Source organism: Macrosteles quadrilineatus, unplaced genomic scaffold (genome assembly GCF_028750875.1).
Source record: "Macrosteles quadrilineatus isolate MER2022 unplaced genomic scaffold, UCM_ALF_1.0 Scaffold_8__2_contigs__length_117827958, whole genome shotgun sequence".
Classification (NCBI taxonomy): domain Eukaryota; kingdom Metazoa; phylum Arthropoda; class Insecta; order Hemiptera; family Cicadellidae; genus Macrosteles; species Macrosteles quadrilineatus.
Genome location: NW_026542601.1, coordinates 79253416 through 79270501, shown reverse-complemented (window position 1 = coordinate 79270501; position 17086 = coordinate 79253416). Strand labels below are relative to the sequence as shown.

The 17086-nt window shown below is 34.2% G+C and overlaps 1 protein-coding gene across 1 annotated transcript in view; it reads right to left on the bottom strand.

The window, feature by feature from the left end:
- Positions 1 to 1941: 1941 nt before the first annotated feature.
- Positions 1942 to 17086, bottom strand: part of LOC129001754 (T-box transcription factor TBX20-like) — a 65158-nt gene continuing 50013 nt past the window's right edge. The window contains exons 4-6 of the mRNA XM_054429188.1: positions 15731 to 15889; positions 13590 to 13666; positions 1942 to 3132 (exon numbers count right to left, since the gene is read on the bottom strand). Coding sequence (XP_054285163.1) covers positions 2670 to 3132; positions 13590 to 13666; positions 15731 to 15889 — 699 coding nt within the window. The 3' untranslated portion in view covers positions 1942 to 2669. The remainder of the gene's footprint in view (positions 3133 to 13589; positions 13667 to 15730; positions 15890 to 17086) is intronic.

Here is a 17086-nt window from a genome sequence, read left to right as displayed (position 1 = left end):
ATCCTGAGAAAAGTCAGCAGCTTTTTGATGGTTCGAAACTGGAACCCAGCTGTTCCTGATCATTGGGCTTTAAATAAATGATCATGACTGATGAAACAGCTGATCTTAGTCAGTGACAAAGCTACACAGATCATCTCACAACATCGCACACTCATCCTTCACTCATATTTGGGTTAAAATACGCACCTAGGTGGCGTCCCCATCTCAAATAATTGATAATTGATATGATAGTTAATGTATGTAGAAGACGCTACAATGTACAGTTTTTGATAGAGATTGTCGTTTCAGGATGGTTCGGGTAAAATCTTTCTTACTCAACAAAAAGCAGCAAATAACGTCAGCACACTCTGTCGTTACCGGTTATTCATTTTAAAACTCTCGACAGTTTAAACATGACTATATGATGTATTATTCCATAATAATCAATGGTGAAACTACAGTAAAAATGGCCGACCAAAAATGATAGCTTTTGACACGTAAATACAGCTTATGACACATGACACACAACAGACGACTAGTGCCACTTTACACGTTGACCTGACAGTTAATTGTGCAATTATCGAAGTTGGTACGACTGAAACAGCTGTTGGTAACACCGACTACCGGAAACATAAACTAGGTTTATGGACTTCAAACTGCATGGACGTTACTTCCGGTGACACCTCGTCATAATGGGATCATAACCAACAACTATGACACAGGCAAAACTGTTGTCTCGCAAAATAGGAAAGCGTCTAATTCAGCCCCTTGACTAAAAACAATTAACTAAAATGACAGATTTTGAAAAAAAGTACTTATTTCACGTCTGTAAATTAATGGAAAGAACCAAAATGATAGTTACTAACTGATTAATAAGGCACAAATCTATATTTTACATTATATTATTATTTTCTTTTTCAGACACACTTGTGGATAGTCCATAATTCCATAGTTCATTAAGGATTCCTTAAGTTATTTTCTTAGTCCAATAATCACCTGTTATGTATTTGTAATCATTGTATGCTTAACCAATCCACTTTATTCTCTATTAAAATACAAAATATGTAGAGAAAAATATCTATTATGTCTATAAAGTTAGCTAGTTTAAACAAAACTGAAACGATTTCAGTTTACACATATGTAAGCTGCTTGTTGATTTGAGACTGACATATATTCTGTAGTATAAACTATATAACTCAATTACACCACAATTCTGAATAATGTATTGGTTTTAAAATATTTTAAATTTATATGAATTATAGACTTAAACTTTAGGGTGTGAAGTTTTAAGTTATTCATTTTTATATTAATATTTTAAATGTCATTATAAAAATGTCTGTTAACAAAAACTGTGTTTTTGTAATTTTTTTAAAGAATAATGGAAATTCTTAAACTTGGTTCATCATAATATTAATACCAACTTCCACAAATAAACCTTTTAATTACCAGGGTAAAAAATAACACCAGATACGTCTTACACAATTCGAATATATTTAATAAATACACCACGTACATCGTATTTACATTACAACATATATATACAGTATACAAATAACAAAAAGGTAAAAATGGTTAGCACTGTAGTGCTGCATTTAAAAGACTTCAACAAGAAACGCTTAGTTTTTATATTTTGGAGAAACAATTAAGTTTATAAAAATATTTTTGGTTGTCATAATTTGTTAAAAAAGTATCACAAATAACGTTTTACTAACCAAAAGACTAGTCTGGATAGAGTACGTCACAATGTGAAATAGAATTGTTTTATAAGGGCATTTTGGAAAAATCTTAACCTATAACTTATAGTGATTGATACAATTATAAACTTTTTGAACCAATGGAAATTTTTACTTCAATTCAACCTGATGTGTCCAAAAAAAGATATTTTAAACTAATAATTTCACACATTGTTCGTAGAATTATGACATATTTTCAATTTAAGAGATCGATACAATTTTTTATTGACAATTTCTAAATGTAATACAGATAGTCACTATAGTCAATAAATCTAACGAAGGAAACAACAAAAACAATATAGATACACTATGTACATACGAGTCTTTGGTTTGCTAGGGGTTACACAAGTTCACATATAGGACATTAACTATATACATGCACATTTAATACACATACAAAAATCCTAAATATTTACACCAGTTTACACAATCAGGAAGTACAAGGCCGTTTATAAATTATTATAAATTAAATTAAAATTATTTTACCTTGTTTAAAGCTTTTTTTTGCGAGAAACGTAGATTACATTCTTTTAAGTTTGGAATAAAAATTGAAACTCTTAATTTAAAATTAAGTTTGAAAGGAAATATCATTTTAGTTGATAATTTACTTGTAATTTATTTTAAATCATTTTCCAACACGTTAGGTTGAGTTTGAATTTAAATTTTATTCTGTTGAATGTTACTTTGTTCATATTTTTAATTTGATCTTTATTTTGCACGTTTGTATCAACAATTTCATGTGCAATTTACCCATTATCACTTAAACTCATAATATCACACATTGATTTACCAAATAATCAGGATGAAACTAAACATAAATTCCAATTTTGACAAAAGATCAATTTAAATGTTTCGAAATGAACATTCAATGAGAATATGATCACTCTATTACAAAGCTATTCATATTATTTCCTAAACAAAATTCCATTCAAAATCCTCTAAGGACGCAATAACGGATTAGTTCCTGGTAGGTACAGACTCCCGTCCCTTGGCCACCAGTTGGTAGGGGCTGAACCGATGTTGGGGAGTGGGAAACACGGCGGCCGGTCTGGGCAGCTTGTCCGAGGGGGACGGCTGGGGCGAGCCCGAGGAACTTGATGGAGTGGAGGCGGCGGACGTGGAGGGCGGAGGTGGTGTGATCTGCTGGGGAGGCGGCACAGGAGGCGGCAGTAGGAGTCCCGGGTACTGACTGCCCCAGAGTCCCGGCCCCATGGGCACCCTGGCTCCGGGGTAGGGCAGCATCACCTCGCCCCCTGGATAGCCGGGGCCTCGCCCCCACAGCTGCAGCTGGGCCCGGGCCTTCTCCATCATCGCCGCGGAGAAGAGTGTGTTGGAGTTGTTGTCGGAGTCCATGTCGGAGTAGAGCCTGAGGGGTGACCGTAGGAAGTGCTGCTCCATGAACATGACGTCCATCGGGTCTCTGGAACAAGAGGGAGTGGTTATTGCAACAGTTGCAAGACGGTGGACAGGAGTGATTATTGCAAGACAAAATACATGTATATACGAGCATAATGTCAGAGACAAGTTAATTTTTCCATAGTATTTTATTTTTCACTTGCAAACTGTTGCAAGAAAATTACTAAGGTCTCTTCGTTCATGGAATTTGTTGGACTAATAAAATAAAGCGTCATAACCCAGCGAAAAATAAGATAGAAAGTGTTTTTATAATTAGAAAATCTGTAGAACGAATCATTCCTGAGTATAACTGTCCAGGATAATTTACTATACAAGAGAGAAAGTGCAATAGTATTTTGGACAATGAAGGGATGAACAATACCTTTTCCAAACAAAAAATACTGTAGAATTATTACGCACAATTTTTCCTAAAAACCTAGTTATACTTTCTTTCATAAAAATATCATTGACATTATCTAAACAACAGCATCGTCACCAACAGCATGTTTAAAGAAAAACTAGTGCTTTCCTTTCAATGATTACCTAATTTCTTAAAACTCAAAACCTCCAAAATCACCTTACATAATCTGTTATTAATTATTGTACTATTACACATCAAGCGTGTAAATAAATGTCTAAAAATCTGCATGTACTTATATTGATACCAAAAGTCTAATTGTGATCAAGACTGGACTCTGGCCCGGAGTTGAATAGATAATCCCCCGGATAGGTTAAACTGGCCGAGAGATCCTAACCAATTAAGACAGAGCCCTGATACGGCTGGTTGTGTTGATTATCATTCTGCATATGGAACCGGAGCAGACGACGCCATCAAACCAATTAAAACTTGCTCTGCACCACTTGCATTGTTTTATCATAGATATTACAACTGTTCTTGATTAATTAGTTTTTTAGTAATAAATATCCTTGGGTTTTGTGTTAGTTTTAAACTGTGTATTTATCACACTTAAATATAACTTATGAGATACCAGTTAAAGGTTGTTTCTCTGATAATGCTATCAGTAAATTTAATTATGTGTAAAGTAGAAAGTAGTCACAGTCCAGTAACTTCTAAAGATTTACAGGCATGAAATTAAAATTGCTTTGTGATTATTAGAAATTACAGTTTTAAGTCATAAAATGGTTGTTAAAATAAAGTGAATGAGATTAAAGACTTAAAAACGATAGTCGAAAAACTAAAATTCTAGTCATGCTAATTTTCTTGTGTTTTAAGACAACATTTTGTAGATGCATGTGGTTTGGAAAATTCTCTATTCTTTATTCAATTGTTCCAATTTGCAAAATTTGTATTTAATAATTTTAGGATACCAACCTATTTACAAATATTAAAAAAAGTTTGATAATATTTTCACTCAAAATTGTTTATTAGAACTTAAGTCAAAGCACATAAGGTTACTGAATGTTCCTTTGAGAAATTCATTTATAGTTTTTTTTATGGTTTGATAATGACAAATATCTTTGAACTCGAGTTTTCCCACTTTTCAACTCATTCTTGGAGAAGCAAGTTTTATTTAAGTATCTGATGCTGTGTGACGAACTATTGATTTCTTGTGAACATTATTTAATTTTTAAATGAACCAAGGTTATTTGCTGTAGTAATAATAAAGATCGATGGGTTATTTTATTTAATTGTGTTTATAGCATGATAAGTTACGTTTTTGTAGTTTTGTATTATGCATTTACCAAAATGAAGTTTTTTTTATTTTCATAAATGTTGAATGTTAGTGAGATATTTAATTCTACCTAACTTAACCTATTTATTAAAGCATTTTACTCCCATAATTGCCAAAACTAAAAATGTATATAGGGTGAATTAGTCAAGACCCCTATCTAATATTTTTCAAAGTGGATATACATTTCCACTTTTGGGGGTCGTTCAATCTTAGCAGGAAGTTTCATTTTATGATTTTGAAAATTTTGAGTGTCCCCCCAAAATTGGGGAATTTTTGGGGCAACTCAACATTTTTTAAATGTAAACCCCCTTAAAGTGACCTCTCATTTTGAAGAGTTTACAAAAACTTAAAGAATGGTGAAACCTAGAGTTCACTATCCAAAATGGTAGCCTGTCAAATGTATTGAGTCTACACATTAAAAATATAAGAAAATCAATGTAATGGTAATATTGGCTATCATTTTGGATAGAGAAGATATAGCGAACTCTGGTTTTAACCATTCTTTAAGTTTATGTAAACAGTTCAAAATAAGGTGTCATTTGAAGCGGGCTTACATTTAAACATTTTAAGTTGTCCCCCAAATTCCACATTTTTGGGGGATACTCAAAATTTCCAAAATAAAAAAAGACTTCCAGCTAAGATTGAACTACCAAAAGGATATCTGTGTATTATCCACTTAGAAAAATATTAGATGGGGACGAGGATCTTGACTTTTGATTTACCCTGTATAAATCTCAAACAAATTAACAAAATTTGCTAAACCAATCGCAATCAATGGGACATTTGCAGTCCGTAGAGACGAGCTGTCGTCAACGCGTTCCGTAGAGACTAGAGACAACAGAGCAGAGACTGAGACAGAACGGTAATCTCTGAGTCAGAGAACTGCTAATTTGCAATCCGTCGCCAATCCCCGGACCTAATCCTTCAATTTGGCTGCAGGATTACAAGTCCTGACAGGTACGCCAACTCGCAAATTGTGCAACTTCACATCCACACTGTCACTTTATGGGGCTTAACTCTGTGTCCTGCTAATTTACCTTTATACACATTTGCAACTTCCTTTGCCTCGATTGTTTGTGCATTTGTGCTGTTACTGTTGATGTGCGGTTGGGGGAAATTGTAATGTTTATTTTTGTATTATATTATGTATGATTGTTGAACCTGTTGACTGTTAAGACATTGATGTAAAGAAGTCTTGTATTTTTTTGTCAACGATGTACAGTATAAGAGTAATAATCTAGTTAAATTAAGGATTTATTTATAATGTGTGCTGCTGTTGAGAGTTAATTGAGAATTAATTCTTTCTTTTACAACTTTATTAGACGCTCTACAAAAGACTCGTTCAACGTTCACTTATAAAAACTGGATTTAATTGGTTCATCTAGATGATATAGTCAATTCAGAATCAAAAGTCAATAGTGACATAATTGTTTAAAAAACAAATTGAATTGGGGGACCCCAAAATATATTTGAAATATGCATACAGATATTAGTTAAAATAATTGATTAAGACTGTCCCAAGACCATCTAGACTACGTCTTATTTATTATTTTCACTTAATATTTGTATGCCTATTTAAAATATATATGTCGAATCCCCCAATTCAATTTGTTTTTAAACACTCATTTCACTATTGACTTTGGATCCTGAATTATATATCCCAACTAAATCCAGTTTTTACAAGTGAACGTTGAACGAGTCTTCCGTAGAGTGCTCATGAAGTTTTAAAAGAAAGAATTCATTCTCCATCAACTTTCAACAGCCGAACACACTATAAGGCTATGCAAGTTATGTTTATTTATTGGAGTTATACACAAATGAAACACTGCAAAACCTGTTGCAAAACAAGGCAACTAGGTCTGTCCTATTACATTATGGCGAAAAATCTGTTTCACACGACTCATTAATCAGTCACCTAATTTTAACTGGAAGCATGAATAACATAGATAATAAATGAAACAACATTGAATTTACGGATTACAGAGCAATAATTTTGCCTTACTTAGTTCTTCCTTTGCCGCAAAACTTATCAACACATTTTAAACGTAGCCTACATAGTCAAGTAAGCTGCCAGCTACCAGCCGCAAATTAAAAAAATTCCTGTGTAGACGCTCAAATAGGTACGTCAGTTCCAAGTTCGGTTATTAGTTATTACCCTAGTTATACCAGCATAAGCGGTGTCAGTGAAGCGAAAGTAAGATGGCAATCTCTCACTACGCTCTGCTTCGCGTTTTGTTTGCGGAAAATAGCAATTAATTAAGTAAATTATTTTTACTCTCAATCCATGACCTAATTTAGATAACAAATATAGTGTTAAACTAATAACAAATATGCTAAAATATGTTTTCAAATATGGTTTCAATTATAATTTTTTTTCTTTTTAAGAATTGTTGTCTACGAATAATGCCGTTGTAATTTAATAGTTTAAACTATTATTATTGACCACGCCAAAATCCATGATTGAAAAAAAATTAAATATGTAATAAACAGTATTATTGTATTTTACAATATTTGTTTTAGGTGATTTACGGTTGAAACGTTTGAACGAACAAAATCATTTATTTCACTATTCCATACGGTAAATATTTTGTTAAACAACACATTCACATTGGTTGTTGCACGTTGCTTTCTTGATAATTAATCAAAACGTAAATGATATTTTTTGATAGATTGACCCTTTATTTTCTAATTTTCATATTTGTTTTTCAAAATGAAAAGTAACAATAAAACTAGTAATAGGTCAAAAGCTAGTTTTCAAATTTCTCTCAGCTATTCACTTACTTTACAATAATTTACGCAAAGAAAATCTGAAACACGCTCATTGAAGTGACAAGTTTTAGTTTGGGAGAAACAGATTTCCCAATAAAGATGTAAGGCAGGACTGTCGGCAAGGTGGGTTTATTGCAACAAATTTACACCTTAGAACTCCCGCCAATTCACCTGCGCAACTCCCGCCAACGAACACGTCTTCACTTATTCTCAGGTTGTTTTACTGTGCTTGTTTTTATGCCAAGACATTCTGTCCTTCAGCAATGCAAGGGTTTGGCCAACTGAAAAATTAATATTTCCAAGATGGTGGCAATTTAATACTTCAGAGACACAGCCATAATTACGAAGAAGTACTAACTTCATTCACGTTCATTTTACTGTGGAAAATTTTTAGTGTCGTGAAGAAATATAGAAAGAGAATTATGTATTAGAAAATTACAGTCCCGGTTGTGTAATTCAACTTAACTCCTATACGCATGTAATTAAATAAAATCATAACAATGTGTAGCAATCACTTGATTATATTCACCGTAATTAAGTTTATTTCTTGATTAAATTTAGCTTGGTGAAAAAAAAAACTATGAGAAAACATAGGCTAAAAACTAGTTTCTAAAATGTTTCACATGCAATATTTTTGCCATTATATTAATTCAACATGAAAATGTTCTCACTGAACTTTTTCAATGGTTTTGATAATTGACACTGTATTTCCACTATGACAATACAGTAATAACGTATTATTAGTGACAATTGACATCACTAGCAACTATCGCAACTGATCAGATGTTTCGATTTCAGCGATACAACACAACCTATGTTCAACATAATAATTTCAGTCCACAATTCCCATTCCCACACTTTTGAGTTCCATTTCCGATGTTCCGCCGGCGTTTACCGCGTGGAGCGCTGCCATCGCCGCGAACGGTTCATTACCGTTTTACCGCTCACTTTTAGTAGCCGAACAGTAAATAAATGTCAATAGGAATTAGTTTTGCTTAACAATTAGTCTGCGGGCGGATTTTTTGTGGCAAATAAAATGTTTCGGCGCCGTGGCCTTTCATTATCTCCGCGCCGCTCTCTTCTCCGTACTTTAGTCGCCATTATCCTGTGTTAATCATTTCTTGAAAGGGGGGGAGAGAGAATGAGGGGGGAGTGATGGATGCAGTCGGGTTTGGTAGATTTATGATAATCTTCCGCGGCTTTTACACTAGCTTTTGTGTTAAGTCTGTATGTTTTAGGTATTTTGCGAAATGCGAAACGAAAGAACGGCACGGTTAATATTTGATTGGTTATCGCATTGTGATTGTAAATGATACATTCTTAGTGAGTAGGTTGTAATTCATACGACCCTGAAATTCCACTCATTATTTACTGGCTTTTAATAGCTTTCTAGGGGAACCGTGCCGATTTCGCACGTAAATGCATGGAGATAAATATGAATCGATATAGTATACAACTCTCATTTTGTTAAATAGTGTACGTTAAAGCCATATTTGTGTACATTTCGGTGCTTGATTTTGCGTTAGTACACAATTTCTCCTCATAACAAAAGTCTATTGATCATTTGGTTTACAAACATTGATAATGAGTTGAGTTGGATTTTGAAATTATTTTTATTTGTTGTATTGTGTAAAGACCGATATTCTTTCGTTACGTAATAATGAACCACAATGCACAAGATAGGCTAAACCAAACAAAAAATCCTTTCGTAATTTTTATTTTAAAAATTACTTCAATTATGAAAATTTTTACCCACATGTTGATGTTCGAAGAGAGAATAATTAACAGACCCTAGTGTGTATCGATACAGGCGGTATTGGCGGCAATATGAATTCAATATCCCGCGGTCCAGTGTGGCCCCCTGCCCCCCCCCCTGGCCCCCTCACATGAGCCAGGTGCCAGCGCTACTAGCGGCGTGCCCTGTAATCATCGCACCGCCACACATCCAGCTACGTCATTACCGATCCAAATTGCAGCTAACACGGGATCATAACATTATGAAAAGCGGCCCACAATAACCTGGCTGGATTTGTCAGCCTCTGTCTTACTCTTCTTCTTCTCTCTTACTCGCCCATTCTTCTTCTTCTTTACCGTCTATTTCTGTTTCACCTTCTATTTCTGCTTTACCTTCTATTTATGCTTTACCTTCTATTTCTGCTTCCTCTTCTATTTCTCCCTTTCCTTCTATTTTTACTGCTTTACCTTCTATTTCTCCTTTACCTTCTATTTCTGCTTTACTTTCTATTTCTCTTTTACCTTCTATTTCTCCTTTACCTTCTATTTATCCTTTACCTTCTATTTCTCCTTTACCTCCTTTCTCCTTTTTAGGTTTCTGCTAAACCTTCTATTTCTGCTTTACCTTTTTTACGCAGCATTCGAATGTTTCGAGATTTTGGGAGGGAACGGTCCAAATCCAGTCTTTTTTGCAACAACATTATGTAACTTGTCAAAGTGGACAACAATTTGATAAATAACTTCTTGATCAGCATTGTACGTGTTATTAAATTTACGGAAAGACAATAAAAGAAACGTCTTATAACACTTAAAACATATATTTACGCTTATACTGTTACTCACAAGATGGTAAATATAAAAAAAAGATGGTAAGTGGTGATCGATTTCGATCACCAACAATTTGATGTAACTGAATATTGGCGTTTGGAGTCATCCTTTCTGTATATTGCATTCATTTCCAGCGTTTATCAACCAAAGTATGTCATATGAACCTGATGTTTCCCACTCTTTAGTTTTACAATGTATAATCCCTACTTGTTAACTTTGAATATAAAACCTACATACAAATAAATTTAAAAGATTCACAGTTGACTATGAATTATGTATTTGCATGCAACATACATTTTTATGCGTCGACTCTATGTATATGACTTTACATGTTTCTACACATTGCTCATGTAAAACTTTTGTTATATCGACGGAAATAAATTAATTGAAGTGTGAGAAAATAAATAGAGAATATTTCAGAGGAAATATTGAGTCGATACCTTAATTATTCCTTAAATTGTATGAATACTAATTATTAAAATAGGTGTTACAGAATTTAATTGACAATTTAGTTACAACAACGCATTATTTGGAATTACAACGATCACATAAAACACCCTCCCCCTCATAGACTATTGCCATACTACAGTGCATTTAGGGATCCGATCCCTCAAGAATTATGTTTATTGACGTCTACCCCTTCGACTCAACATTTGCAGCACGTGGCACTCTAATTTGCTGCGATCGCTGCGATACACTCGTAGTGAACGATTAACTCAGTTGACTGTTAAAAAATCCATTGGATCGATCACAGTTGGAAAGCGACCGTGTAGGAGGGTCGTCCCCTTCTAATTGAATACAGATATCGATACCGTGCCTAGCTCGGTCAGCTGCAAGGCTGCCGAAAAATGAAAGTGCGCGCGTAAATTCGTGTTATTAAACCAGATTGGGCGTCCGATAGGGAATTGAGTCGAGCGTGAAGAAATTTCGGGGCACCTCGGTGATCGTGGAAACTGTAGAGTAATGTTTTTTGGGTTGAAAATGTATATATTTTTGTCAAAAATGGATTTGGGTGTACCGTGTAGAACTTCTATTTTCCTTTGAAGTTTACACATTATAACGAATGAATAATGAAAAAGTAAAATTATTAGAATCAACCATAAGTTTGTATTATGTTACACTTTTGCACTGGCTACTACCAAAACGTAAAATAATTTAGAGTTGTAATTTGCAATCAGAAATTATTTTTATCATAGTCCTCCTATAAACAGCTGAAAATAAACATGTCCATAATTAAAGGACATTTTAGAAGGTAACCTATAAAGAACTTTTAATTTAAATTACGAAAGAAACTCGAAAGAGAAAATGATTATACAATAAAAAAAGTATATGTGTTGAGGCTATTGCCATTACGGCACAAATGTAGTTACATAAAATATACATTTTTTTATCTAAAAAGTTCATGATTTTATGACATTAGTGTTTTGTACATTATAATGAATAATATCAACCCCTCCAATTAAATGTAGAATGTTACAGGGTGTGTGGTTTGAGGTTGAGGCAGTAAGACAATGCATAATAAATATGATCTATTCTATATGAGTATGTAATCTAAAGATACAAACACATGAATGTATTACTTATTTATGTATTTCACCAAATTTTCATGACGTTTAGCTTATATTTCTACCAAACCCTGGTGCTCACCGCATTCTAACCCCTAAACAAACATGAAACATGTCCAAAATCGTGTTTTTCCTAACCATATGGCGCTGTAATGACATTTTCACTTCTAAGCTATAATCTCGGCCTAAACGTACCGCCACCTACCGATAATTTACCAAATTGAAGCGAGCCAAATTTATTCCGTCCCGAAAAAGAATTTCGGTAATTACCTAGACTATCATTAGACCGGCTATTATTATTTATTAGGAGTGAACACGATTTCCATAATAAAGCCGAGACAATATTAAACATAATTAAACGCTGTACACGCGACCCGACTACAGGGTGTCCCGCAATTTGGTCGCATTAGTCGGCGCCTTTAGCCAGACCGTTTTTTCGGCCCATTAAAAGAACGTTATTCTAAGTTATGTCGGGTTTCGACACCTCTATAAATATCAAAATGGACGTTTTCAACGGCTATTAGTGGCTGGAATCTGTTATTTAACCAAGTGGACCAGACGTTTCGCTTCAAAGTAGTCCGCACTTCGTACAGCATTTCGGGGAGTTAAAATCAAACGTGTTGTGAGAAAGCAAATAGTTGAATTGTTATATTTGTATCAATATAAACATTAATTGGTAAAACAAAAATATTAAATGGACAGAATAAGCCTAAGGAATGTTCTTTGTTATTTTTTTACTTAGTTGGGATAAACGGCTATACATATATTAAATCTTGGGGTAACGAAATTACTTTATGATCTTAATAACCGCGAAGAAAAATTGATGGTATCACAGTTTGATAAGGAAAACACTAATAAAATATACTGAGTGCTTAGTAAATTGTGGAAGGATTATAATAAGTTTGTCCAAAAATTGGGTTCTTTCCGTTAATTCATTACCGCAACGTTTTAAATCTACCCGATTTAAATTCTCACCAAGACACATGATCACATGACTCATAACAATCAATCAAAACCTAAAAATCAATTCGAACAATTGAATACCATCACAGACAATCGCACATCCAAACAAACGTTGATAAAATTAGTGAACAATGAAGGCATATTGTCGAAGGAACATTAGGGCCACATGGAGATAAATTCAGCCCGACGAGGACACTCGCCCACTAACATACAATGGCTACTACTGAATTGGCCCATCAATAAAAAGATAACAGCCGGAGATGTCAATAGAGGTAATGTATGCTGGATCTCCACACGACTCCATTTTGAGCGCCACACACGCTGCGTGTGGGCGTATACATGGTACAAGGTACACGCAGTCAGATATACGCTAACTCGGCATTTAAATTTACTGTATACTAAAGCATTGTTGCAGTCAACTATTTTTTCTATTATATTATGCCACAATTTAGCGAAAATGGAATAAGGTTGTATTCTTAAATTTGGGGATTAATTTAAACTTCTATGTATTTTTTTAAACAAGAATATGATCCTAGTCGTAGTTTCCATAAATTTGTATTAAAAGTATAAGATGTCCGTAAAAATGTAGGTATTTTATTTAAAAAAAATTGCACATTAAAAAGTTGCATTATAAAATAGTATAGTAACTTTATTGTTTAGGAATGAACTAATGTTGCTTAAATTTGTTAACGTTTACGTATAATTAATTAATTACTATTTTATTTTATCGTGAATGTGTATTCGTTTAAATAAAAACTAACAAAAACATTTGTTTCACTAGAATGATTATTTAAGCTAATTCAACGGCGAGAGTTAATATTTAATGTAAATAATCCAGTTCTGTCAGCGTATTTAAACCATTAGCATCTAAATTCGTAAAAAGTAAATCTATAAATGTAGAGTAAGTAAGAAGTAAAAGAAAATCTCACCTGTCAAAGTCCGTGAGTCTGGAGGAATCTCGGAAGCCCTTGGCGAAAGGATTACTGTCGATTTTCAGCTTCGTAATCTGAAATAAAAAGATTATATGAACTATTTTACTTGGTGATTGAATAAAAAAATATCTGCGACGTTGTAACATCTGTTTTCTTTCTGGTAAGACCTTTTTCGTTCAATCTACGAATATTTGTCATACATCTCATAATTTACCTAGCCAATAAAAAAAATAATATCGTTGAGATTAAGCAAACAAGAAAACATGAACAAGTTATAAATTATCAATAGATAAAACCATTGATTAATAAACATTGAAGTTTGAACGGGTAGACTACAGATTCTGCACTATATTTGCGAATTTACTAGACCTTTTTTAGTTATAGTTTTTTCACCACACTACGATGTTTTTGTCCGTTTTACAAACTTATTGGAGGATGAAAATTACGTATTGCTGTCTATACCAGCTGTCATCGTCATTTGGGGACCAGGTTTTTACATCCCTAGGGCCGCAAATCAGCTGTGCGCTTACATGATACAGTAATGCATATTAAATAAACAATCGGTATCCATAGCATTGCAATAGAATAATTTTATTCCCACCGCTGCCTAGCAACTATTTATTATTATTTTTGCTGTTTCTTCAATTTACTTCTTCACATAACCTTAAAGATGTTATGTTGTCTGTTAGTGTGCGTTATTATTGTGGTGAATAGGGTATAGTGTGGTGAAAAATAGCGTTCGTACCACGGAAATGGTTTGCCAGCTCTCGATCGTTTCAAGTTCTCGAGTTCGTCTCGAACTTATCTGGAGCCTGCAAAACCACATTTTCGGCTCTAGGTACGAAATGACGAAATAGAAATAGAAAAAGATGTTTTTAATTTAAACTACATCAGCCAGAGTTAGAAATTAAAGAAGAATATTTAAGACAAAAGCTAAACCAACAGTTTAAACTCTTCCCCTGGAGGCAGGTAGGCGAAAGTATGCTGAAGATTAAAGTAATTTTTCACCGCTCGCCCTCCACTGCACGTTTGCTCAGATCTTTAGCGCTGTTAAAACCATATTTCACCACTATCTGAACAGAAGGCAAGGTTTTAGAATAAACCGCATAACTCACTGGTAAACATGGGCCTGGACCTTTCGTTATCTTACCAGGCTTAATTTGGAGACATTATTACGGACCCTGTAGAAGCTTTTTTGCCATTTCAGATTAGATGTTTACACTAATTTGAAACTGTGTATACACTTTAATAAGTTTTGTCATTGAGTATACAGTAAATTTACAGCATATGCTTTCCTATAAGTTGTTATTCTTAAAAAAAAAAAAAAAAAAAAAAAAAAAAAAAAAAACATCTGTTGCCACTATTGTCATCCAATTATATTTAATTCTCCATTCCTTTTGCCTGTTATACTCTACTATAGTTGTATTTATTTCCTATTTATATGGTCGTTTTATATTTATTTATATGTTGTTACATTCCTTGTTATATTTTTATATTAATGTATATTTGCATTTCTAGTTGGCTTATATGCATAATGTTTTCTTAAGCTGTTCTTTTTCTAAGCTGATGTAACGTTTTTTTCATATATGTATGTATTGGTTGTTTGATTGTTGGGATAAAAAAATAAATATTAAATTTTATTCATATTCCAGATTATAGTTAACCATATTATGTCAAACAGGGTTTTACATTACCTTAATATGCAACACCCCAATAACATAACAATAATTTTCACCCTTGCTATTTTCCTAATAACTAACTTATTTAACTGTCCCACAACTGTGGTGTCTACTATTGTACGTTTTTTGTGTGTGATGGAAGTTTAGTCTTAAGATACGATAACAATACCACCAAACAGATTGGTTTTGTTTGAATTTTAGTAACCATAAAATTTAACACATCTTCAATTTTGAGCTAGGCAGTGATTTTTTAAAGATTAAAATTTTCAAAGAACCACTACAATTGTTTTAAATCTATAAGAATATACAATTGCATCAATCACTCATCTCCATTCATACTTGGCTTAAAATACCTACTTTGTATGGTCGCCATTTCAAATAAAAGTATAAAAGTAAAAGTAAAGTATAAAGTATAATCAATTTTACGTTATTAGTTCAGAACACGAATGAAATACCAACCAGCTGATTCTGGTAGGCGGTGACAGCTGTGAAGACAGACTCAGGGAACACGTACGTCCTGAACTGCTCCTGGTCCAGGTCTAGGATTGGTCCACCGTGCTCTCTCCACTTCACCAGATGTATTCGTGGTTGGTAGCGGTGCATCGAGTTGAGGACGATCTACAACAAAAGGTGGTGGTAAGTACTGAAGTTAAGTTAAACACTATCATGGCAAAGGTCGTGAATAATTACGCCAAGGTCCCAAAAATGTTCCAGTTGCGCCAAGCCCAAGGTAGGAGTGAGTTGCCGGCAGAAGGAAAGTCCTTGTTTACGTGTCAACCTAACCAATCCGCACCTAACCTAACCTACTCAATTATACAGTCAAAGACGCCCTTGTCGCAGTTGACGTATCGAATGGCTCCCTGGAGTAGTTGGCGCAATTCAGGAATACCCTATGGGCATTAATGTTAATGTTAATGTTAATGTTATGGGTATTAATGTGGGTATTAATGCATGTGGGTAATTAATAATGTGATGGGTATTACATTCAGGACTCAGGTCAGTTGGCGCAATTGCCCGCACATTGCAAACTCTGGCAGTAATGCTGTCTTGGAAAACTGAAACGGCCATGAAAGTTCTGGAAGGTAAAGTTTTTTGCCTTGAAAATACCCATTACACACCCAAATTCCAAAACTCAATCCATTCCCATTCCCGGAGCGTAGACGGATGTGCTGTAAACAAACCCTCGCGTACATCATCAGCCTTGCTTGTCGTTAGCCAGGTGTCGCCGAACCAACCACCTGCCTCTCAACAAATTGTTCTAAATTATTACACATTATTCAATTTTACAAACCTGTTGGGTCGCTCGGTGGCAGCGCAGAATTGGAAGTGTTTGTCGCATTGTGGGGCATTAGCATATGTGGGCGCTGCTACCTACAGCAGGCTATACCGTACGTCGGGTCTGTAGTTGTAGCAACACTGTGAGGTATTCAGGGGTGCTACCTACAGCACTGCTGCCATACCCTAATGTCGAATATGTGTTCGTACATAGTAAAAAAAAAAAAAACTGTATCAGCAATCTGACACATACATTCTCCTATTAGCTTGTCAACAACCTTTATCATAAGCGGTGGGAGTAACTATGATATTTTATAGAAAAAATTACAAAAATTGCAATAACTTTTTAGATGTAATTTTTACAGCAATGAAGGATTTCACTATTTTGATTAGAACTATAAGGGAAAAAGTTTTGACGAAAACTATACTTTCTCCATATACTATGTACAGGGGGAGAAAATAAATAATGAGGGAGAAGTCTGCACTTGCGTCTGAGGAATAAGATTTTCCTCCACTTTGAAGCAAACCCGGTAAACATTC